The following is a 24,825-nucleotide window of genomic DNA, read 5'->3' as shown; positions in this document are numbered from 1 at the left end:
ACAGACCAGAATAACAACCAATATGGAAATATATACGTCTTAGAACAGTAACGATACAGCAAGAACGAATACAACCAGAAAAGTGCACACTTAATCGTTTACTTAAAGGTTAAAAGTTGTAACATTAGTTGTAAAGTAGTTCAAGTTCAAGTCTTCCAAGAAGGTACACACAGAGCAATTAATCTTTTGACAAACAACGAAAATGTGTTTCTGAGAATTGAAAATTGAAAAAAAGAAAAAAAAAAAAAAAAAAAAAAAAAAAAAAAAAAAAAAAAAATTCATCCATTGCGCAAACTTGTTCAAATCACATTTCGTAACTACGGCCTAGTTCTCTTCCTCTTCGTTAAACCTGCAAGAATTTCGCGAATATATTAAAATCTGTTTTTCGATCTGCAAACTACTGACTGGTTAAGCTATGATTTTTCAAAATAATGTCCTCTGTTGTTCTGTTTCTAAAATTTACTGTTCGCTACGGAAAGGCCGCTTCTTTGTGAGATTTTCCTTTTTTTTTCTCAAAACTATCTCACCGACTACTATATGTGATCTCTTTGGCTGCAAATCAAGTCTTATTTAACGTTTGAATTGCCGATAGGCATTCTAAGATACCTCCCCTAATTGCCGTTATTGAGCTTAAGGCTGTCTACTGATTATTGCAATAAAATTTAATCGAAATTAACTTGCTTCGTAAAAATGCTACATCTGACTAATTTGTTAAGACTTTTTTTTGCTTTGGTATCGTCCTTTTTATTGCACTTTGAAACTATTCTTCCAGGTTCGATCTAGCTAATACTTTTCGGTGAAATGATTGCTTGTCTATTTAACTGGCTTATTCCTTTGTTAGCAGATTCTTCATTGTTTATATTATTACTTCTAAATTGACATGAGAGAGAAATTATTCGATACTACGTCTTTAATTGAATTCAATCGGTCTTATATTTAACAATCCACATTTGGTATCACATGTAAAGGTTTACAGTTTCGAATGTATGACAAAATGTCGAAAGACAAATATTATTAAAGAACGCATGGTCGAGAGACAGAAGATCGGGAAGAATAAGTCAACATGGTGAAATATTTGACCAAGAACAAATAAATGCTCAAACATCTGGTTTGACTTGATCGAATATTCACCTGTGTCAAACAGATGTTTACTTTTTAGTACATTTCTTGTCAAATATTTGACATCACGTACTCGGGGCCGTAGTGTTTTGATATTTTTTGCTATGATTAGCTACATCTCAATTTCTATTCTGAAATTACATTGGCTTATCATTTTTATATCCTTACCTTTTGTCTTTCGGCCTCTGATTCTCTCGTTAACAGCATTATATACTTTTTCATAATTCGTTTTCGAATGTTATTGTAAAATCACACGTATGTATCTGGTTATCAGTTTTCCTTTGGAGCAACAGCGATTATGAATCGGGGTGAATAGATCAGAAAAATGTCCACAAAACAACCAGAATGCTCTGTCAAGAGATGATATTATGCAAACCCCACGCCTACTTAGACCCATCAGTCGGTCCACTCCTCAACCGTGTCCTCTTCGTCGAAAAATTCGCTTTCCGAACTGTCGGACTGTCGTCAGCTGTGGCCAGCAATGCGCGACGGAATAATGGATCCTTTTGGAGGTCGGGGCACCCGGATGGTAGTCCTGGTTCCGGAAACGCTAGCGATCAGTGTCTGCGTCGATGGCGGACGCTCCAGACAGAGACAGCACCACGTGTCGCACCGGATGAATAGGAAGAGACCTAGATTTACAAGTAAGATTATAGTCCTGTTCAACGACGTAGGTTGAACTTGCTCGAAGTTGCTGCATCCTACTCTCGCCCATTTATCAACAAACTGGAAAGAGCGGGATGGAGCAAGTTCGAGCAAGTTCAACCTACGTCGTTGAACAGGACTTATGTAAGGCTCCAACTCGACTCGTTTGTCACTTTTCTTTTACCTGCCACAAACCACAACAGCAAAGCAGGCCATGACTGGAGGAATGATGCAGAATACAAGACGGTTGCTCCCAGCAGCGTTATCGTACATGTGAGTGTTGACGGCGTGGTCGAAGTAGTCTGGTCGTACTTTGGAAATAGCATCAAAATGGCGGACGGAATGAAGACCACTAAAATGCGAAATATAACTATTTTCATTCCGAATATCCCCTAAACATTTAACTTACGATTAACTCCGACAATTATTGTATTCGTTTCCCACAGCATCAGCCCTGTGGACGTCAGCACGCACCCCGTGACGATCAGTCCAATGAATACCACCGTCAGCTTCCAGCTGGTCGCCGAAGGAAGCCTCAGCGTATTGTTGTCCAGCGGGCCAGCCGTCGATACTTTAACCTTCTGTCGGTACTCGTCCACGATGGCATCGATGTCGGTGCTACTCTCCTCGTCGCTATCCGTATTCTCCGGTTTGGCCAGCGCGATGCACTCAATGTCGGACACCTGATCCGATAGAACAGTCGATTCTACATTGTTAGCTGGACTGTCCGGAACCTTGGGCGATGGAGGTTCTCCCAGTAGTAGCCATTCGCGTTCGTGTTCTTCGCGGGGACCGTTCTTGGCCGTACGGTTGCCGGCAAGCACGCTGTGAGCACTGGAAGCTACCGATGGTCTCCGGAAGAACCAGACCGCTTTTCTCGTTTTGGTTGAACTCGACTGAGTTGGGGCGGGTTTGGGAGCAGTATTAAGCCGGCTGTACGCCAAAGAGGAATCATCTACGTAATGGAAGAAGAAAGACGCAATGGTCAAGACTATGTAGGTTTGTACTGAATGATCTAAAACAGATTTGTATGTTCTTGATGTACTCTCGATTAGGATATTTGGAGTGAAAGAATAATGCAAATACAATTATCCGTTCTCACAGAAATTCATGACATACAAACAGCATTCCATTATTATAATAAGTTTGGTATATAACTGAGTAGGACGCCAGCAACACTTCGAATAACGATTAAACAGTTAGTTCTTACGAACTGCAGTCGAAGAAGATACAACCCGAGCGAACTTTGTACCTTCCTCTCTGGAGCCACCATGTATTTAACAAGGGTCACATTAACCAGCGGGATCGTGCAACGACGGTATTGATATGGAATCAACGCCCACCGTTCTGTATGTTTCCTTGGACTGTCAATCTAGCTCTTCTACCTAGTACTTGAAAGTAGAGGATTTGTACTGTTTCAAAGGGTTTTTATCTAATTAAGGCTTACAGCACACCGCCATGGGTTGGTGGTCTACAATCGAGGAACCAGATATTGGATGGAGTTTTCTAATCAATGGGCCCCTGAGGATGTCCATGTCTTTTCAAACTGTCAGACTAGTTTTTCTGAGTACCTGACGGTATGTTGGTTGGCAGACTTATCATAAGAATTCTTGAAGGAATCCCAGGAATACAGTGATAGACATTCGTTTAGCCGAGGCTAAAAAATTTTCAAAAAAAATGTCAGGAAACTCATACAAAAGATTTTATGATAAAACTTTTTTATCGTAGTGATAGTATATCTAGTACTGTTTTATAAAAATATGATACATCATACTTACATATACACTGAAACAAAAACGAGGGTAAAAACCCTTCGAATGTCATTTTTTGCCTAGACATTCGTTTAGCCGAATTGAAGAATTCCATAATAAAAAACTAACAAATTTCAAAAAACTAAAAAATATCCAACAAAGTAATTTTGTATGGTGACCTGCATTATAGATCGACTTGTAAATCATGAATTAGGTCGTTTTTGGAAGTGTTGCCATATTAATTTTGCATGCATCTCATACAAATATGTCATAATATTGTAAATGTTTCCAAATTGAAATTGATGTAGTTATTTTTATCGGAAGTGTTTCAAAAGACTGCAATGAAAGTTTCATGACCAAAACAGGTTAAAAATTCACGAAAAACAATGTTTTTAACAGAAAAAAAATAACGCAAACCATCAAAAAATCACGTATTTAAGTATTGTTTTGATGAAATATTATTGTTTCACTTGCATAAATCACAGCGTTCACTACTATTACGTCTTTTAATAGCTCCCAATATCTTCCAGACTGTATTCTGGCTGAAATAAAATACATTGGACGGCTCATATTTCGAGAAATTGCACTGAAAGTATTCAAATTTCTAGCATGAGCTACTTGTTTCATAATTTAGACATTCTTTTCAAATAAATCATATTAAAAATGAATGTGGTTCACAGCTAAGACTCATTTATAATATATTTCTTCAGATTGAATAAAATATGCCAATTGTTTGAACATATCTTGCATTTTTGTATGAGCATCTGCTTTTAAATGAACAGGTTACAAAAATTCTGACACTACTTGCAGTTCTTTCACTTAGCACTTGCAGTTCTTTCACTTAGCACTCATTCAGTAATGCTAGTATCAAACAGGTATGCTCCACAGGCATTAGGGAACGTCTTTATTTCAATGCGGAACTATTTATTTTAGCTTTTATCAATCCCATTTTAAAGTTTAAACAACCAAAAACTAGTATACTTAATTTTTTTTTATGACATTTTATGCAATAATTTGAATTTTTCTAACAATAATTCTGTGCCATATTTTCAAAACTGCTAATCTAGCTTACGTTTGAGTGTTTACAGGTCAATTATCTTGGTAACACGTCATAAACTAAATGCCTTGGAATATATCCTCGAAATATACTCACGAAATTGCAAAAAAAAAACTATTGAAAACCAATTTTTCATTTACCTCGGCTAAACGAATGTCTAGGCAAAAAAGACATTTGAAGGATTTTTACCCTCGTTTTTGTTTCAGTGTATATGTAAGTGTGATGTATAACATTTTTATACAATTCAGTATCATAGTTTCTATATTATACTACTCATTTCAGTACCATAATGACCTACTTTTCCGTACCGGTTCATTATGCAACTGAAATGAGTTGCATAATGAAAAATAGTTGCATAATGTTCATTATGCAACTCATTTGAGTTGCATTATGAACATTATGCAACTCAAATGAGTTGTATAATGAAAAAAATCATTGCATAAAATTTTGTATGGAACTCGTTGCAAAACTCGATTTCTTCAGCACTCTTCGTATTTATCCAACTCGGCAAGCCTCGTTGGATAAATGTACGACTCGTGCTGAAAAAATCAACATTTTGCAACTCGTCACATAAACAACTATTATAAAACAGCACTAGATATACTATCACTACGATAAAAAAGTTTTATAATAAAACCTTTTGTATGGGTTTCCTGACACTTTTTTTGGTCTCGGCTAAACGAATGTCTATCACTGTATTTTTAGACAACTTCTTTCAGATATTCCAAGAGAAATTTCTGGCAAAACCCCTACTCAAAATTCGGAAGGAGGTCCCTGGTTAAGTTCTGAAGGAATTCTAGGGTAAGTCCTAAAAAAATCGATGGAGGAAACGCTTGAAATATTTCGGAAGAAATTTCTGAAGGAGCCCATTTATAAATTTTTGAACGAATCCATAGAGGACTTTCTGGAAGAACTTTCTTATAACATACCTGGAAAAATCTCTGGAGAAGTTTTTGAAAAAAAAAATCAAAGGATAACTTCTTGATGGCGTACTTGAAGAAAATCAGAATCTCAGGTGCATTCCTGAAATAATCGTTCTGCCACCGTTCCAAATGTCCTAGCAATAATATCCATGTCATCCGCAAAACATACAAATTGGCTGGATTTCGTGAAGATCGTACCCCGGCTGTTTAGCCCGGCTCGTCGCATAACACCTTCCAGGGCGATGTTGAATAGTAGGCAGGAAAGTCCATCACCTTGTCGTAGTCCCCATCGAGATTCAAATGAACTGGATAGTTCACCCGAAATCCTTACGCTGTTCTGCACACCGTCCATCGTTGCTCTTATCAGTCTAGTCAGCTTCCCGGGAAAGCTGTTCTCGTCCATTAGTATCGAACTAATAACCTTTGAATTATCGAGCCGCACTTCACACTTAGTACCAAACACTACTTATGAAACACTCTGATAAAATGTCATGACATTCTAACTCACCTCAGTGCTTGGTTTCCGTACGATGTACGTGTTCGGCAGGCTCTTTGGAAATCAAAATGACGTAGCATGATTTCCCGCACAATTACCACTACTCCTCTCTTGCTAGCACCACCACCAAAAGGTCAACAAAACAAAAATTATGACTTTGTAACTTGTTTTGTAACCATAATGATGACTTTTCACTTTCTTTTAACTTTTTGGCACTCCAACAGCACCTCTTTCATTGTTATCACATATCACATCGCAATATGCCAACGTTAACGATTCTAGCTTATGCGAGTTTGTATGTACATTTGAACGAGTTTATTTTCACTTTTGTGCGATTTAGTTTGTACACCAATGCGAGTTAAACTGACATAATTAGAAAAGCACCAAGCGAAGTCGTATTATCATCGCAGTACGCAATTATGCGAATTCAATTGACACTTTGCGAGTTCACTCGAACGCTTTTGCGAATAAGCAAAGTTCGTCGCAACAAAACATCGGAATGTCATCTACTACGATGTAGTCATGCATTATACAAGTTAATTTGCACTCTTATATGATTTTACCAGATACATCGCAGTAAGTTCAAAAAATAACATCATATGCGATGAAAATTGTCCCTCAGCCGTACATATATGCGATAGTGACTTAAAATAGTACCACCGACGAACTGACGTGACTCTCGAGCTCGGCACATGACCGAAGAAATAAAACGATCAATTCAAAGGCCAGTGGTCGCAAATGTCAAAGTGAAAGTGACGTTTGTCAATATCACGACGCCTATGCAAGCGTCGTCTTCATTGGCGGAGCCAGCATTTTCTTTCTTCTTACTCACTCTCCTGAACGTACACGAGAAAGAGAAAGATGGAAAAGGAGGCAGCTTGCCCCCTCTTTCATCTCGCTCTTTCGCTTGCATGTTTGGGAGAGTGAGCAAGAGAAAAGAAAAAGCTGGCTCCGCTAATGGTCGTCTTGTTCGAATTTGTAAACAAAGAACACGTGATAGCTGGTCATATGAGTCTGCGGCTTGGTCGGCACTCGGAATGTAACATTTTACGGTTTACTAATGCATTTGAGTGTAAAATAGAGAAAGTTATGTTCAGTCGTAGTTAAATGATACCATTATTAGTAGCTGTTATCATCTGCATGCTATACTTTTCTCACCCACCGGATTCAACGGACGTCGCTACGACAACGTACGTTGCTGTTGCTTCGATATCGAGTGCTCGGTCGTCCACTATTTCATGTTTTGTACAGAAAAATCTCACAAAATTAAGCCCTTATTCGTTCAAGGAATAGAAAATATTGCTTCAGGAACAATTACTTTGGATATTATCGAGGATATTATGATGAAATGGTAATGCTGGTATTGACATAAAATTAGCCGAATAGCAACGAAACGAGGAAGGGAGCGCTCACGAGGGCGACGCCGACGACGCCACGAAATGTAAACATGCACTCTTAAACAAATCCAAAAAAGAATGAAAATCTGTGTGATAATTTAGTGTTCAGCACTTACAAAAAAGCTACATTTACAATAGAATTAATCGATTTTGCTTTTTTTCGACAAACATGAGGAGTATTTGTAATTATAGTCATTTTGAAGAGCATCGTTCGACGTAGGAAAATCTTCCCATTTCAACACATGCATGTGCGATAATATTTAAGAGTGCTCGATGTTGTCCGGTCAATATACTTCTGAACGAAAATCAACAGATGGCGATAGCACGCGATAGTGTTTCAACGGTTTTTAATTTAAACTTTTGGACGCGCATTCCACGACGCATTGCACTAGCCACCACGTCAGTTTGTCGGTGATAGTACTTTATACGATGTACAGCGTGCATCCTTATGCGATGCCTGGTTGTCTGGGAAACGCCTAAAAGTATGCAATGATCGAGTAATAACTCGTTGGCTAAAAGTATGACCCGTGTTTGAATTTTAGGTGGGTTAATCACATGAGTGAAACTTTTTAATTGATTGATTGATTTGTCTTTATTAGAGAGACTTTCAGCCCTTGGCTGGTTCGTCTCTTTCCTGAGAAAGGTGAGCCAGAGGGGCTCACCTGGTAAAAAGCTACAAAGTCTGGCAGTTCACATATCATTCGGGTATGTGAGGGCCCAGAGGGGGCCCCCGGGGAGAAAAAATACATTTCATTTTTGTCCAAGATTTTGTTTGCTGCTGTCCGTTTTCCTTCGGTTTATGGTGCCGGTGATGTGGGCCCGAGAGGCCCGCCGCTCACCGGGGGAAGGGGGTTGTATGCCGGTCAGGTTGTCCGTCCTATCCTGTGGGGTCCTGGGAGCCAGCGGCTCGCCACGGGCCATTCCGGCCAGGGTTGACACGAAGTCCGTTTCCGACTGGTTAGCCGGGTTGGGTGTGGTTGGGTACGAGGTTCCAGGCGCCTTACAGCTCGCCTCGGGCCGTTCACGGCCGGGGTTGGCCTCGAAGAGCTTCTTGGTGCGTTGGATGGCTCCTCCCCATGGGGGGCCATTGAGGATCCGTTGGGACCGCGAGGTAGGCGGAGTTGTTTGTTGGCGGTTTGTTGAGAAGGGGGTGGGGCTTACCACTCGGATCCCGGGATCCCGAGAGGTCCGAGGTGCCCACCGGTGGTCCACGGTTCTTCGCTACTGGTGCCGACCTTGAGGGTCGCTGTGGTTGGTGGTATGCTGGGGGGTGGGCCTTACCGCTCGGATCCCGGGAGACCCCGAGAGGTCCGAGGTGCCCACCAGGAGGGTCATTGCGGTGTAGGGTGGTCGTTGTTTCTGCTGGTCTCGGTGTCCGTCCGGCGCCGAGGTCGGTCCGTCCATGCCGGTCCCCTGCCGGCTTCCGGTTGGAGGCGCCCCGACTGCCGGAGGATTCGTTGTATCAGCGGTTCCTCCCCACAACGCCGAGGTCGACCCGTCCATGCCGGTCCCCTACCGGCTTCCGGTTGGACGGCGCCCCGACGGTTGCAGAGAGTACCCGCTGATCTTTCTCCTGCTGCTCCGGGTATCCGACCTTGAAGTTGGGGTTGGTTGATGGGTGGGCCTTACCGCTCGGATCCCGGGAAATCCGAGAGGTCCGAGGTGCCCACCGGTCCCGCCAGCGGTATGGCGCTTCTCAAATCTCGTGATATAGGCCAGCCTCTTTCAAGAAGTTTATAACTTGCCGCTCACGGACTTCGTCATTCGAAAGTGAGCTTGGGATGTCGCTGATTTGGTGTGTTTCTCGGAGGTTCCCGAGTGCCGGGCAGACGCACAGGAAGTGCTCTACCGTGTTAGGGGTGTCGCAGTTTTCGCATTGCCGGCGGAAGCCGGAGTTTCCGGCGGCCATGTTGTGGGACGCTCTTGTGTGTCCCGTCCTGAGTCGGGACAGGATGATCTGCTCCCGCTGGTTAGGGAGGTCTTCTCCGGGTTCTATGCTTGGTTTTGCCTTCCGTAGGAAGAGGGTCCGATTCCGCCACCACTCGTTGGCCCAGGCTTGTCGGATGGTGTCATTGACCCATTTCTTAGCATCGTCCGCTGGGATTTTCCGGGTGAGGTAGGGGCTGTTCCGGCCAATGCCGGCCAGGACATCGGCGCGTTCGTTGCCGCGGATTCCGCAGTGCCCGGGGACCCACATCAGTACCGTCCGATGTTCGGCAGCGTCTAGGGCCGCCTGGATGCCCTGGATGAAAGGGTGCTTGGCCATTACGTTGTCGATGGCGAAGATGGCGCTGTTAGAGTCGGTTACCACCAGTACGGCACCGTCCCTTGGTGCTGTGATGGCCTGGAAGATTCCTGCTGCTTCGGCCGAGAAAACCGAGCACTCCGCCGGGAGGCGGTGGTGTAGTTCTGGGTCCGTGCCGTGGACACCAATGCCCACTCGGTCCCCCAGTTTAGAGCCGTCGGTATAGTAGATCGCGTGATATTTGTATCGGCCTCGGATCCTCTCCAGGAAAAAAGCCTGGAGTTCCTGGGGTTGAGCTTGCCGTGCGAAGCGGCTCTTGATTGCTCGGTCAATTTCTGGTGCCCTGGCCGACCAGCTTCTCGGTCCGAGCCGGTGGAGACCTGCCACCGGGGGAAGCGTGGCGTTGGCCACGGATTGAAGGGCCAGGTTTGCTTGCCCGCTCAGGAAGCAGCCTTGCCCATTATCCCGGGTCTTCTCGAGGAAGCCTATGGCTCGGTTGCAAATTGTTTGGGCGATTTTCTGCCGGAAGGGAAAAACACCAGCCTCGACGCATGCTGCGTCGGCGGGGGTCGACGGTAGAAGGCCGGAGATCGTTCGAATGGCCCGGTTATGGATGGGCCCCAAAACCTTGATCAGGCGTTCCCGGGCTCTGCACGTGATTTCGATCCCGTAGGTTAGGCGGCTGCCTATCACAGCGTCGGCGACCCGGAGGTGGGTGGTCCGATCGCTCCGGGTTCTCTTGCCGGAGATGCTCCGAAGGAGGTTCAACCGGGTTTCGCAGCTCTTTCTAACGGTATCCAGATGGGCTTGTAGGGTCATGTGCCGGTCAAGGGTGACCCCGAGGATTTTCAAGGTTTTCCTTGTTGGGATCACTTCCTTATTGAGCGTGATTTGCTCCCGGGGCAACCGGTGGTTGCTGTCACAGATGTGTAGTCTGGCCGATTTGGTGGCCGAGATTTCAAAGCCGGCCTTGGCCGCCCACTTCCCAACGGCATTCGTGGCTGCTTGGGCCTTCCTTCGTATTGCCTTTGGGTGCACGCCGATCACGATGAGGGTGATGTCATCGGCGTACACCTTTAGGTAGACACCCCTCGGGATGGTCTCAAAGACCCCGTGCATGGCTACCAGGAAAATGGTGACCGCAATCACGGATCCTTGTGGGACGCCAGTTTCTTCCTCTCGGGGGCTACTTCGGCTGTTTCCGATGATTACCTGGAAGGATCTCCCTGTAAGGAAGTCCTTCAAGAATTGTAGGAGGTTTCCGGTAACTCCCCAGTGAGCTAGCCTAGCCAGAACGTCAGGGGTCCAGGCCCGGTTATAGGCCTTGGCCAGGTCCAAGGATATGATCTCAGCATGCTCTTTGCGCTCTAATGCATCGTCCAGCGTTTGGCCCAATTCGGCCAGGAAGGAACCGGTGCCGCGTCCGGCCCGGAAAGCGTGTTGCCGTTGATCTAGGTGACCGTTAGTTTCGAGGTATTCCACGAGACGGCGGTTCGCCATCTTTTCTACAACCTTGGAGGCGCAACTGGTAAGAGCGATGGGCCGATAGTTGGAGACTTCGTTAGCAGGTCCAGATCCTTTGGGGATCGGGACTACCAGGCTCGTTTTCCACCCGCTTGGTAACGATCCGGAGGCCCAAATGGTATTTATGGCCTGCAGTAGGCTACGCTTACAGCTGGGTGGGAGGTTTCGAATCATGGGGTATCCGAGCTCGTCAGGCCCGGAGGATTTCCCCTTGGCCCTGCTGAGGGCGAACTCTAGTTCATGGAGTTTGAACGGGAGGTTGAACTCCTGGCCCCGGTCGGGGGGAACGTTGAAACTGGACAGGGCGGTCCGCGGGGATGGGTGGGTTTTGAGAAAAGAAGCAGGGTATTTTTCCATAGCCGAGAGCCCATGGAAGTAGTCCGCCATCGCCTCAGCGATCTCCTGTGGATCCCTGGTGGGCGATCCGTTTAGGGACAGGCAGATCCCTTTTGTTCGGCGTTTCCCTTGGAGTGAATTGACTTTCTGCCAGAGCTCGGCCGACGTTTGCTGGTCATTGATTGAGTCCAGGAACTCCTTCCATGACTTCTCCTTGGCTTCCCTGATCTCCTGGCGGCAGGAGTTCCGGGCGCTTTTGTATTCTTCGTTGGCCAGTTCTAGTTTCGGATGGTCCGGCGGGAGTCGATCTTTGGCCCTTTTCAAGGCCCGTAGCTTTTTTCGGCGGAGTTTAACCGCCGCCTTGGTGGTGCTGTCCCACCAGTGAAGAGCGCGTTTTCCCGGGTTTGGGCTGGTCTTCGGGATGGCCTGCCCGGCGGCCTGGATTATTACGGAAGTGATTTCTTCCATTGTGCAGGGCTTCACGTTGTCGAAAGCATCCTCTACGGCCGCTTGGTAAGTCGTCCAGTCAGCTTTGTCGTACAACCACCGGGGCCGTCGGGTTGTTTCCGGCGGATTGTTGTCGCTTAGGGCAATAACAATGGGCGTATGGTCGCTGCCGTGGGGGTCCTCAACGGTGTGCCACCGCAACCGGGGAGCAATCCTTGAGGAGGCGAGGGCAATGTCGATCGCCGATTCGATGGTGCCCCGTAGGAAGGTTGGGGATCCGTCATTGAGGACCAGTAGATCGCTGTCGTTGGCAACCTGCATGATGCAGTTGCCGCGCGGGTTGTTTCTCCTGCTTCCCCAGGTTTGATGGTGCCCGTTGACGTCGCCGACGATCAGGATCGGCTCCGGAACTTGCCGGAGAATTTCTTGGATCTGACCTCCCAGGTCGGGGATTTTTCCGTTGGGAAGATATAGTGAGAGGACCGATAGCGCAATCGGTAGGCCAAGCCGGACTCCGACAACGGGAAGGTCGGACTTGATGTTCAGCTTGGTGGCCGCAACTTCGGCGGCGACTCCGATGGCCACAGAGTGGTAGATGGAGGTGGTGGCGGTCTTGAACCATGTGAAGCGCCGTCGTAGTGTGTTGTTCATTGCCCCCTCATCGATCCGGTGGATTTCTTGGAGGGCAACTACTAGCGGTTGTTGATCGTGGACCAACAGTTGCAGGTCGGGGAGGTTATTCCAGAACCCGTTGATATTCCACTGTAGTACGAGGCTGGGTGGCGTCCGGTGGGGATCTTGGATCAAGTGGGACTTACCACTCGAGGCGCTGCTCCCTAGGGGTCCAGGCGAGACCGAACTTCCGTCGAGGTTGTCTGGCTGGCTGTGGTGTGGCGTTGGCGTTGGGTGGGTCTTACCGCTCGGAACTGTCGGTCCGAGGTGCCCAGAAGGATCCTGAGTTGGATCCAAATCCGGCGTGGAGGGGGTATACTGATTCCGCCCGGAGGGGCCGGCTGTGGGTAGTCGGGTCATGCGGTCACGGATAGTAACCATTTCGTCGTGGGCGACGGCGCTCGATCGTTTCTGTGCCGAAAGTGGCTTGGGTCTGGCTGATTGTGCGGGGTAGTGGGAGGAAGTAGTGTTGTTGCAGTAGCGCTCCGGGGGGAGCCTGCGCCGCGGAGGATTTCGCCGAGGGGGGCGGGGCTGGTTATGCCCGATCGAAATCAGGCTTTCGCTGGGTGGGTCTGGCTGGTAGGGAAGATGCTTGGGGTGGGACTTACCGCTCGGAAACGCCGGTCCGAGGTGCCCAGAAGGATCCTGAGTTGGATCCGGATCTAGTGTTGGAACTGTGTTTTGGTTCCGCCCCGAGGGGCCGGCTATGGGTGGACCCGCCGTTTGGTCACGGATAGTGGCCATTCTGTCGTAGGCGGCGGCGTTTGTTCGCTCCTGTGCCGAGAGAGGCTTGAGTCCGGTTGATTGAGGAGGACAGAGGGAAGTAGCGTTGTTGCGGTAGCGCTCCGGGGGGAGCCTGCTCCGCGGAGGATTCCGCCGGGGGAGGCGGGGTTGATTATCAGCTTTCTCCAAAGCTTCGAGGTTGTTCTGTGGTGTTTCGGTCCTTGTTGGGACCGTCGTTGGTGAGCTTAGGGTTTCAGGGTTGACGTTGTTGCTGGTGTTCGTAGGGGTGGTTGTTGGTCGCTCAACTGATATTTGTTTTGGCTTTTTGGTAGGGATTTTGGAGGGAGTGATGAGGAGGAGAAGGGAAGGGGGGAGTGCCAATTATAGTGCTGTTTTGTGTGCGATGTTGAGCGACGTAAGCGGGGGCTTTTAGTCCGTCGTCGTTTTTGACCCGGTTTCGCGCGGAACCTTTTTCCGGTTCCGGGTGGTCCGGGTGTTCTTGCTAGAGTTCGAGGTTTCCGCGCCTGAAGAAGAGAGTGCGTGGGCACGTTTTGACCCGGCTGCGGACGAGGCCACAGTGCCGATCGAGTTATCGCTGTCCGTCATCATTTCCTGATCGGTGCCCTCTTCCCTGTTGCCTTGACGGCTCAGGAGAGAGTGGTTCTTGGCTGGGGCTGGTTCGCTGCTGACTTTCTTCTTTGTTTTGGGTTTCTTGGTCTTCTTCGCGGTGGTTCCTTCGGTGGTTTTCTGTGCTGTGTTGGTAGATCCGGGGCCATTGGCCTGGATCCAAGCGGCGACCTGGTCGGCCACCTTGGGGTCCTGGATGGTTAGTCGGTAGCTATCTTGGCTGTTAGTGCTGGGGGGAAGTGTCATTGGGGTTTCCGTGATTGCGTTAGCGTTTGTGGAGTTTTTCGGGGTAAGCTGCTGTTTTTGGAGTTCGGCGATAATTGAGTCCTTGGTCCTGAGGTCCTCCTGAAGCTGCTTAACGGTGGCCGTAAGCTCGGCAACCTGACGGATGAGTTCTTCGACGGGTCCGTGGGTCTTCGCTGCCTCCAATCTGGCCTCGAGGGGGCGGTTCTGGAGTGCAGCCTCCAGGTCAGTCATTCGCTTCTCTCGTTTTACGGTGTCGTGCTCCAATTTCTTAACCATGGCTTGCAGCTCGGCAATCTGCACGTCCTTACTATTGCTCGTGACACCGGCGTAGCTGTTTCGGTTTTGATCTCGCTGTGCGGCCGCTTCCCGAGCCTCGAATTCCCGCCTTGCTTGCGGGTACGAGATGCCCTGGTCAACCCTGATGACCTGGATTGCGTTTTCACGCTTGTACGCAGGGCACTCTCGGCTCGATAGGGCGTGCTGGGGGCTGTTGTTGCACGTTTTGCAGCATGCCGGCAAAGTACAGGTCCTCCTCTGTTGTGGCAGCGCAGTTGCTCCTTCTTCTGGGGTTGGGTTAGGGGCCTGATCTTCCGGGTGAATTTGGCTACACCTACCGCAAACCTTGGCTGGGGCCGTGCAACGCTTTCCGGTATGGCCGAACGTCCAGCACCGGAAGCACTGCATCGGGCTTGGATAATACGGCCTGGTACGACACCTCGACCACCCGAAGTCAATATGCTCCGGGACTACCGTGCCACTTATGGTGAGGATCAGCGTAGGGGTGTTCTCGAGTATGCCAGTGTTTCCGTTTCTCCGTTTAATCCGACGAACCTCTTTAACGCGTTGGCCGTTGAGTTGCTCCGCGATGTAGTTCTCCTCCAGGCCGATGGTGTCCGCATTAGACACGACGCACTTAACTTGGTTGAGGGTCGTGTGCTCCTCAATCACCACATTTGTCCCGTCGGCGAGTTTATTCATCCGTAGGAGCTTGTCGAATTGCGCCTGGCTCCGAATCTTTAGCACGTACGAGATCCCCTTGTTTTCCTTAAAGGCACCGTAGATCGGTCCACCGATGAACTTTTCCACACTCAGACGGAGGAGGAAGGGGTCGGTGGGGATGGCGCCGGAAACAGCTCGCATGCGCAGGTATTGGAGTTCGCCGGAGGTATCTTGGGGGTCCATAAACGAAGGTAATAGTCGATCTGTGTACTCACCGTTTCGTATATTCCGGGTATATGTACCACCGGGGCCTCCTGGATCCCCGGGGGGTTGAGGGGTGGGGCCATTCGCCGACATGGTGCCGGCGGGCCGGGACTGTGAGGTAGGGCCGCTCAGTCGACCGGCCTTCACTGGAACCTTGGTGGAAAATCTGTCACTCGCAGCACACGATATGGTTCTTCACAAAAAACTCTCCTCTCTCACCGCAGTGGCTCGAAAGGGAGGACCTACGACGGCCTAACCGGCACTACCGGTCGTAGGGGGAGGGGTAGGAGAAAGGATCTTTTAGAGGGTTGGGGTGTAGGAGAGGGTAGAGGAAAAAATAGGAGAAAAAAGTTTTGGAGGGGGGGGGGGGGAGGGGGAGGGGGGTGTAGTGGTAGGGGGGGGACTGGTCTGTCCCTGGGGGTTTGGGTCCCTTTCTGGGGCCCGAAAAAGGCCTCTTCACTGGCCGAAAAAACAACCACTGGGCACTATATCGCTTAATGGGTTAATCACTTAATGGGGTTGGGCCCCTTTTCGTAGCCCTACTGATCTTCCGGAAGGTCCGGAAGATTTTTCTTCTCTATGGGCCCCGTTGCCGAGCACCCACGCTAACCACGTTTTTTGGACGTTGTTTTCACTTTCGTTTTTCTTCTTCTGTCACTTTTTCACTAGCCCCGTGGGGCACTTATTGGCCTTCCCCACCCTCAGGCGAGGAAAGGCAAGGTCCGGGGTGGCCCCGGCCACGTCCCGGAAGCACTCCCCACACGACCGACCGACCGACGACGCGAAAGGAAAAAACGATTTTTATGATCCCACGTGGGGATGCGAAGCGAGAAAAACGGTGGAGGAAATAACCCGGAAAAATGCCTTTATGGCCACTTCCGCACTTTGCGGGCACACGCGGTCACCAACCACTCGCGATCTGCTGCCACTCCGTGGGAAACTTCCCGTAAAAGCACAACCGAGGTAATTTAATTACCGAAAATGCGCGAGCTCGATAAGAGACGACCGTTCTCGATCAGAGCTAAACTGGCACTGTGAAACTTTTTAAAAGAAGGGCTCAAATATACGAAATAAATTCTTCATAGACTCCAAACTTCTAAAATCATCTTTTCAGGTGCAAAATGATTATGATCACGAAATTGGGTTTTAGGGAGTCCTACCGGAAGTACACTCCTGGGACCAAGTTTCCGACGCAACTCATGCCAGAAAGCAGCCTCAGCATTGTGTTCTTGCGTTGGTCTACCATTTCAAGTTGTTAAAGATGTCAGAATTATTATAATATACCAGATTCATAGACGACTCACCAAAACATTGCACCAGGGAACACTTATTTCCGGTGCAAAAACAGGTTCAAACATGGAGTTTCGGTTTGACAACTACTCTTACATGAAGTACAACTCTTCCCATCGATCATAGTGAAAACCGTTTATTTTTATATTTTACAGATCCTGAGTATCAGACGATTAAAAATAAGAAGTTTGTCCTGGGGCTTTGAGGGTTAACGGTGGAGGATTTGTACTGTTCGCAAGGGTTTTTATCTAATTAAGACTTGAAACGGAAACTCACACGTTGCCATGGGTCGGTAGTCTAGTATTAGTTAGAGTTTTCTAATCAATGAGCCCCTAAAGATGTATATGTTTTATCAACCTTCAAACTGCCATACTAGGTGATTCTAGTACCTGACGGTGTGTTGCTTGGCAGAATCCCTGGAGGACTTATTGTAAGCAGGGATGAGAAATGTACTGGAAAAAACGGTTACCGACTGTACATTTGACATTTTTCCACACGAACATCACAAGCCCAGCCAAACTCAAACTGTTCGAAAAATAAATGTCATAACATTTTTTTTCCTGCTGCCTTCTTCCTCGAAACGGTTTTCAAGCGCGAGAGCGCCAGTACTCGAGCACAACGACGACAAAAATTTCTGTCTCTCCCATTTTCGCATTTTTCTGCGTTTCAAACCGCTTCTAGACAAACTTCTTTACATGCATCACAAAGCTGGGAGTGTGCTCTAGCTATTTGTGCAAATAGATTTAAATTATTTATTAAAACAAGTGAGTTATTAGCAGTTGAAAATATTTGACATTTTTCGCAATCACCCGCCTCAGCATGACTGCTCATAAATATTTTCATGGGGAAGCGAAAACCATCAAGCGTCTGCTTGACTGCCGTCGGCGCGGCGTCTGATGGTATTGGTGCTGCCGTTGTTTTGATTTTATTTTACTGCCACTATCGTTGAACGGTAAACAGAAAAAAGTCTCATTCTCATGCCTGTGTAAGAATTATTGATGGAATCCCTGAAGAAACTGCTGGAGGAATTTCTGAAGGAACTCTTGGAAAATTTTTAGTTATTTTTTTGAGGCAATCCATTTAAATTTCTGGAGAAATCCCTACACAAAACTCGGACGAAGATCTTGAAACATCCCTGAGAAAATTTCTAGAGGAATCTCTGGAGGAGTTCTTGAAAAAATCAATGGAGAACTTCTTGATGGATGTTTTTGGAGAAAAATAGAAACTCAGGATATATTCCTGAAAGAATCGCGGAACGGATTTCTCTAGAAATCTTTCAGCAGGAGCTGCAGAGGTTGTTCTTGAATGAATCTATCCTGAAGAAATTCGTTAATGAACTCCTAAAACATTTTTCTTAGATAATTGTGAAAGAAGTTCTGTATGACTTTTTCGAGAATTTCATGGGTCCTGTATGCATCCTCTTAAAATAATCTTAAGGAACTCTAATACAGATTGCTGGAGGAATTCCTCTAGAAGTCCTGGAGAAATTCTTATAATCCTGGAGAAATTCTTGGGTGCATCCCTGAAAAAGATGATGGAAGGGTTTCAAAAATTTCTGAGGGAACCCCTGGATAAATTTTTGAAGAGATCCCGAGAGGAATTTCTGAAGGAATCACTAGGAATCTCTGGAAGTATTCCTGGATGAATCCCTGGAGGATTTTCTGAAGGAATTCCAGCAGAAATTCCTAAAGGCATGCCTGGAGGAAACCCAGGAGGAAACCCTGGAGGAAAGCCTTGAGGAGCTCCTAGAGGAATCCCTGGAGAAACTCATGGAGGAATGGCTGGAGAAACTTCTAGACAAATTCCTGGCAAAATCTCTGGAGGAATTCTTGGAGAAATCTCTAGTGGGAATTCTGGAGAAATTCTTGTCGTAATTCCTGGACGAATGCCTGGAACAACTCCTGGAAGAATTTCTGGAGGAATCCCTGGATGAATTCTTAATTGATTGATTGATTTGTCTTTAATATAGAGACTTTCAGCCATAAATTCTTGGAGGAATCCCTAGAGGAATTCTGGTAGGAATCATTGGGAAAATTTCTGAAGAAATCCCTTGAAAATTCCTGGAGGATTTTCAGGAAGAATTCCTGGAGGAATCCTTGGAAGAATTTCTGGAGAAATTCCTGGAGAAATTCGTGGGGAAATCCCTGGAGGATTTTTTTGGAGGAATAATCCATGAAGCAATTCCTGAAGGAATCTCTCGAAGAATGCCTAGATATATTCCTGGATGAGTTTCTAGGCGAATTTCTTGAGGAATTCGTGGAAGAATCCCTGAGGCAATTCCTGAAAGAATCTCTAGAGAAATTCCTGAACCCTTTGGAGCCGAATTTTTAACCAGTGGAAGCTTTTGTTATGCTCGGTTTCATCGCAGGAGTCATGTTGACCCCTTCGGCTTTGAAGGTTTAAGGAATGTATGAGGGAATTCCTGGAAGAATCTTTGAAGGAAATCCTGAAGTAATGCATGGGTCAAATCAAGGAGATATTTCTGAGGGAATGTTTAGAGGTAACCCTAGAGAAGTCCCAAGCGAAATCCCAAGGGGAATCGCTAAAGCAATCCCTGCAGGAATTCTTGGATGAATACCTGTAGAATAAATTTCTAGATTAACACCTTGAGGGAAATCTGAAAGAATTACAGTAGTTATTTCTGGAGGAACTCCTGGAGGAATACTTAATAAAATTCTTCGAGGTATTCTAGGTGATTTCTGGAGAAATTGCTGTAGAAACTGCTGAAGAATTTCTAAAAGAATTCCTCGAAAAAATCGTGGCGGAATTCCTGGAGTAATTCCTGAAGGAATTCTTGTAGAAATTCCTGGAGGATCCCCGGAGGAGGCAGTAGGAATGTTTAGGGGACTAACTGTAGGAAATCCCTGGAAGAATTCCTAGAGAAACTCCTGGAAGAATGCCTGGAGGAATACCTATAGGGATACCTAGAGCAATTCCTGGAGACATGCCTGTAGGAATCCCCAAAGGAATCTTTGCTGCAGGAATTTCTCGAAAATTCCTGGAGGAATTCGTGAATAAATTCACAGAGAAATTCCTGAAGAAGCCATTGGAGGAATCCCTAGAGGAATTCTTAGAGGAATCCCTAGAGGAACACCTAGATAAATCCCTGGAGGAATTTCTAGAGGAATCTCTGGAGGAATTATTGGAGGAATTCCTGGAGAATATCAGAAATTCTTAGAGGAAACCTGAAGGATTTCTGGAGAAATTCATGAAAAAAAAATTCTGAAAATTTCTGTAGGATTTTATGGCAAAAATCCTGGGGCAATTCTTGAAGAAATCTTGGAGGAATCCCCATGGAAATCCCTGGAGGAATTCCTAGAGGTATTTCTGGAAGCATTCCTGGAGAAATACCTGAAAGAATGCCAGGAGTGACCCAAGTAACAGAACTAGCTGAACAGCAGTTTCTTAAGCTAAAGTTTGCTTAAGAGTGGAGTGTTCCACTCTTATACAGCAAAAATGTTTGTTGGGAATCCCTAGAGGGTATCCTGGAGACATTGTTGTAGGAATTCCTAAAAAAATGTCTGGAGGAATTTCTGGAGGAATTTCTTGAGGAATTCCTAGAGGAATTCCTGAATAAATTCACGAAGGAATTCCTGGAGGAATCCCTGGAGAAATTCCGGGAGGAATCCCTGGAGAAATTCCGGGAGGAATTTCTTGAAGAATCACTGGAGCAATTTCACGAGAATTCCCGAAGAAAGCCCTGGAGGAAGCTCCGAAGGTATTCCTTTAAGAATTCCTTGAAGAATTACTGTAGGAACCTCTAGAGGAACCCTGGAGGAATTCCTGCACAATCCTTGGAGCAATCTTAGTGGAATTTCTGCAGGAATTCCGAGAAATGTTTTTAGTGGAATTTCTGGAAGCATTGCTTGAAGAATTCCTGGAGGAATCCCAGGAAGAATTTCTGACGAAAACCCAGTAGTGATTTCCGAGGGAATCTTTGAATGAGTTTCTGAATCAATTCCAGGAGGAAGTACTGAAATAAATGGCAGAAAAAAAAACGAAGAAATTCTGAAGAAACCCTTACAATAGTTCGTGGAGGAACTCCTGGAGAAACCTTTGGAGGAATCTCGAAAGCACTCCGAAGAGGAATTCCCAAGGAAACCCCCAAACAATTTCTGGAGGATGTCCTGTATAAATTCCTGGAGGAGTTTTGGATAAAAAAAATCCAGAACTTCTAAATGAATCCCCAGAAGAGCTCCTGGAGCAATCCTTGGAGGAATTTTTGAAATAATTCCTGGAGTTGTTCCTGAAAAAATCACAAAAGAAATTCTCAGAGGAATGCCTGAATGAATCCCGGAAGCAATCCCATGAGGAATTTCTTGGGAATTCCCAGGAGAGCTTCTTTAACGCATTCCTGGAAGAATTTCTGTAGGAATCTCTGCATGTCTGCAATTATTTCTGAACGAATTATTGAAAGAATCCTTGGATGGATTCTTACAGGTTTTATTGGTACAAAATAATTAAAGAAATCATGGATTAGTTTTTGAACAATCTCTGGTAATTTTTTTTAAATGAGTTCCTGAAAGAAACGGCTACATAAATATTTCGAATAATTCCATATGGAATTATTGGAGAAATCTGTAGCAGAATTATTGAAGGTATATATGAAGAATTCCCTTGAGAAATCTTTGAAAGAATACTTGCAGAAATACCCTTCTCTGGATAAATTCCTTTGAGAATACCTGGGAGACATCCTGCATTTCCTGGAGGAATTTCTGAAGGAATGCCTAGAGGTAACCCTAGAGGAGTCGCTGGAGGAATCACAGGCGAAATACCAAGGGGAATCGCTAGAGCAACCCCATGATGAATTCCTGCAAAAATTCCTGGATAAATACTTGGAATTCTTGGAAGAATTTATAAAGGAATCTCTAGAGAAATTCTGGAGAAATTCCAGTAGGAGTTGCTGTAGGCATTGCTGAAGGAAATACCTGGAGGGATTTCTGGATTAAATTGTGGAGAAATTCCTGGGGTAATTCCTATAGGAATTCTTGGTGCAATTCCTGAAGAAGTCCCTGGAGAGAGTCCTGGATGAAATCCTGGAGGAATACCTAGAGAAATCCCTTGGACGATTCCCTGGAGAACTCATGGAGGAACTGAAGGAATGCCAGTAGGTGTTCCTGTAGGAATCTCTGGTGGAATTCTCGGAGAAATCCCTGTAGGAATACCTGAATAAATGTAGGTTTCCCTGGGAGAGTTTCTGAAGGATTCCCGGAAGGATTGCCAGGAGAATTCCCCGAGAAATTCCTGAAGAAATTGCTGTAGATCTTCTGATGGAATTCCTGGAGAAATTCGTGGAGGAATTCCTTGGGTAATTCCTGAAGGAATTCTTGGAGAAATTCTTAGTGGAGGTATTTGGGGAATTCTTAGATGAAATCTTGGAGAAATGCCTGGCGGAATTCGTTGATTAATCCCTAGGGAAATCCCTGGAGGAATTCCTGGAAGAATGCCTGGAGAAATGCTTGGAGCAATCCCTACAGCAATCCCTAGAGGATTCCCTAGAGGAATGCCTGAAGGAATCTCTAGAGTAATCCCTGGAAGAATTCCTGGAGGAATTCCTGGAAGAATGCCTGGAGAAATGCCTGGAGGAATTCTTGGAGAAATTCTTAGAGGAGGTTTTTGGGGAATTCTTAGATGAAATCTTGGAGAAATGCCTGGCGGCATTCGTTCATTAATCCCTAGGGAAACCCCTGAAAGAATTCCTGGAGAAATTCCTAGAAGAATGTCTGGAGAAATGCCTGGAGCAATCCCTACAGCAATCTCAAGAGGATTCCCAAGATGAATGCCTGAAGAAATCTCTAGGAGAATTCCTGGAGGAGCCCTTGGAGGAATCCCTGGAGGAATCTCTAGAAAAATGCCTGGAGAAATTCCGGGAGGAATATCTTGAAGAATTGCTGAAACAATGTCAAGAAGAATCCATGGAGGAATTCCTGAAGAAAGCCCTGGAGGAATTTCCGGAGATATTCCTTAAGGAACTCCTTGAGGAATGTCTACAGGAATTCCTGAAAGAATCTCTAGAAGAAATCCTGGCGGAATCCCTGAGTAAATTCACGGAGGAATTCCTGGAGGAGCCTAGGAGGAATTCCTGGAGAAATCCCTACAAAAACCCCTGGAGAAATTTTTTGAAGGTGGAGGAATTCCCGTAGGTATTCCTTGTGGAATTCTTTGAGGTCTATAGGAATTCTTGGAGAAATCTCTAGAGGAACTACTGGAAGAAATTGGAGGAATTGCTGGAGGAATCCCAGGAAGAATTTCTGAAGAAATCCCAGAAGGAATTCTCAAAGGAAACCCTGGAGAAGTTTCTGAAGAAATTCCTGGAGGAAGTACTGAAAAAAAAATCTGAATAAAATTCTTGGAGAAATCCTGACGGAGTCCTTAGAAGAGTTCATGGAGGAACTCCTAAAGGAATCCCTATGGCTGTTCCTGGAGGAATCTCTGGAAATCCTGGGGAAACCTCAGGAGGAATCCCGGAAGCAATCACAAAAGGAATTCCTAAGGAAATCACTAAACAGTTCCTAGAGGAAGACCTGGATTGAATTCTGGAGCAATTTCTGAAAAAAAAAATCCAGAAGGAATTCCTAAAGTTGATAGAGTTCCTGGAGGAATTCTTGGAGGAGTTTTTAAAATAATCCAACCTGCCTCCCTTTGGCTAGGCCCATGCTAAAGTACTTACTCTGCTGCTCCATGTACTGCGGCCTTAGTGGAATATACAGCAAGTAGAACGCCCTCAGCACAACCGCCATCAAATGACTAGCCGCCAAAATGTACATCAGGTTCTCCATCGGACAAGCGAAGGCCAACATCGCACACAAGCTGCCCCCGGTGAACACCGCCAGGATCGGACTTCCGCTGTCCCTGTTCTCGTAGCCGATCTGTTTGGCCAGGATCTTCCAATCCGAAGTGGTCAACTGAACAATCTGATAGAACATTTCCGGGAACAACTCCAGGAGTGCCCCGGAGCAAGTCAACACCAGCAGGCAGGCCACCGCCGGAATCGCTTTGTGAAAGTCTTTGTTCTCCAGGATGGCCAAGACCGGGACGGCTTCGTACTCGTGGGTGGTACTAGGAATAGAAGAGGGGAAATAGATATCAATTAAGCAGTTTGATAACCAATTCTCAGAAGGAATTACCTAAATTTTATCACCGCTGTTAGGCACGCACCAATTAGCTCGTTTGATAACAACACCCCCAAAACAACAGCAAATCCCAACAGTCGTTTGCAGTAATTGCCGTTGAGAAGGTCGTTCGAGAAGCCGAAGCACGACAGCGCCGTGCCGGAAAGAAGCTGCCAAAAGAATGAAGAGAGAGAGAGGGAGAATTAAGTTCTGATCCGTTAAAAGTCACCGAAAAACTCACACCCACGACTCCCTTCGGAAGAATGGCCTCGCTGGCGAACAGCTCAAAGTTTCCGCGCAAACCAGCGACGACACTAATTACCGTGGCAAACACCACCACTCCGGACACCATCAGGAAGCTGAAGATTTTCGTATTTTCCAGTCCCAGCATGAACATCCCGGTGAGGAGGAAAATCACCACCACCCCGATCACGTCCGGCCACGGTTCATTTGCCGGCGAGTTGCGACCTGTGAGAATAAATTAAAATTAGCATCTTGTACAACACTCATTTACCTATCTTACAGTGACGAACAAAACTTCATGTTTTAAATACATTTATGGTTGTTCTGATATCATATCTATATTTAACCCTAAAAGGGATACCTGGGGTCCATTTGGACCCCAGCCGCCTTTCAGAGCTCGTCTTTAATGGAACACACTCAGCGAGGTGACGAAACTGAGGCCATGAAGGTTTCCCTTTTAGGGTTAAAATAGTTTTCTTGCAATTCAAGCCGTCAATGCTTGAAACCTACCCAAAATATACATCCTTGCCAGACCACCGGTCATGGCATCGAGCGACGAGCTCAGCGTCCTGACGAGAACAGCACATGCCGAAAACAGCGCCAGGATATCCATCCACTTGGCGAGGAACAAACAGAGGAAATCCGTCCGGTGGGTGGTCCGAATGTAGTACATCTGCAGTGATTTGACGCTGGCCTTGCACACACCTGTCGAAATGATAAAGTTTCTTTCAAAACTTTCGGAACAAGAAGCGAAGCTGTAGAGTGAAGC

General features: G+C 46.3%; 1 protein-coding gene across 3 annotated transcripts in view; it reads right to left on the bottom strand.

The window, feature by feature from the left end:
• Positions 1-273: 273 nt before the first annotated feature.
• Positions 274-24,825, bottom strand: part of LOC109398355 (solute carrier family 7 member 14) — a 62,588-nt gene continuing 38,036 nt past the window's right edge. For all 3 annotated transcript variants that reach the window (XM_062849143.1, XM_062849144.1, XM_062849145.1), the window contains exons 4-10: positions 24,567-24,761; positions 24,055-24,281; positions 23,829-23,983; positions 23,372-23,760; positions 2,174-2,719; positions 1,949-2,116; positions 274-1,751 (exon numbers count right to left, since the gene is read on the bottom strand). In XM_062849143.1, the coding sequence (XP_062705127.1) occupies positions 1,585-1,751; positions 1,949-2,116; positions 2,174-2,719; positions 23,372-23,760; positions 23,829-23,983; positions 24,055-24,281; positions 24,567-24,761 (1,847 nt within the window). In that variant the 3' untranslated portion in view covers positions 274-1,584. The remainder of the gene's footprint in view (positions 1,752-1,948; positions 2,117-2,173; positions 2,720-23,371; positions 23,761-23,828; positions 23,984-24,054; positions 24,282-24,566; positions 24,762-24,825) is intronic.

The sequence above is a fragment of the Aedes albopictus genome, chromosome 2, assembly GCF_035046485.1.
Source record: "Aedes albopictus strain Foshan chromosome 2, AalbF5, whole genome shotgun sequence".
In the NCBI taxonomy this organism is placed as follows: domain Eukaryota; kingdom Metazoa; phylum Arthropoda; class Insecta; order Diptera; family Culicidae; genus Aedes; species Aedes albopictus.
The sequence above is the reverse complement of the archived record's forward strand: the minus strand, read 5'-3'. Positions and strand labels throughout refer to the sequence as shown.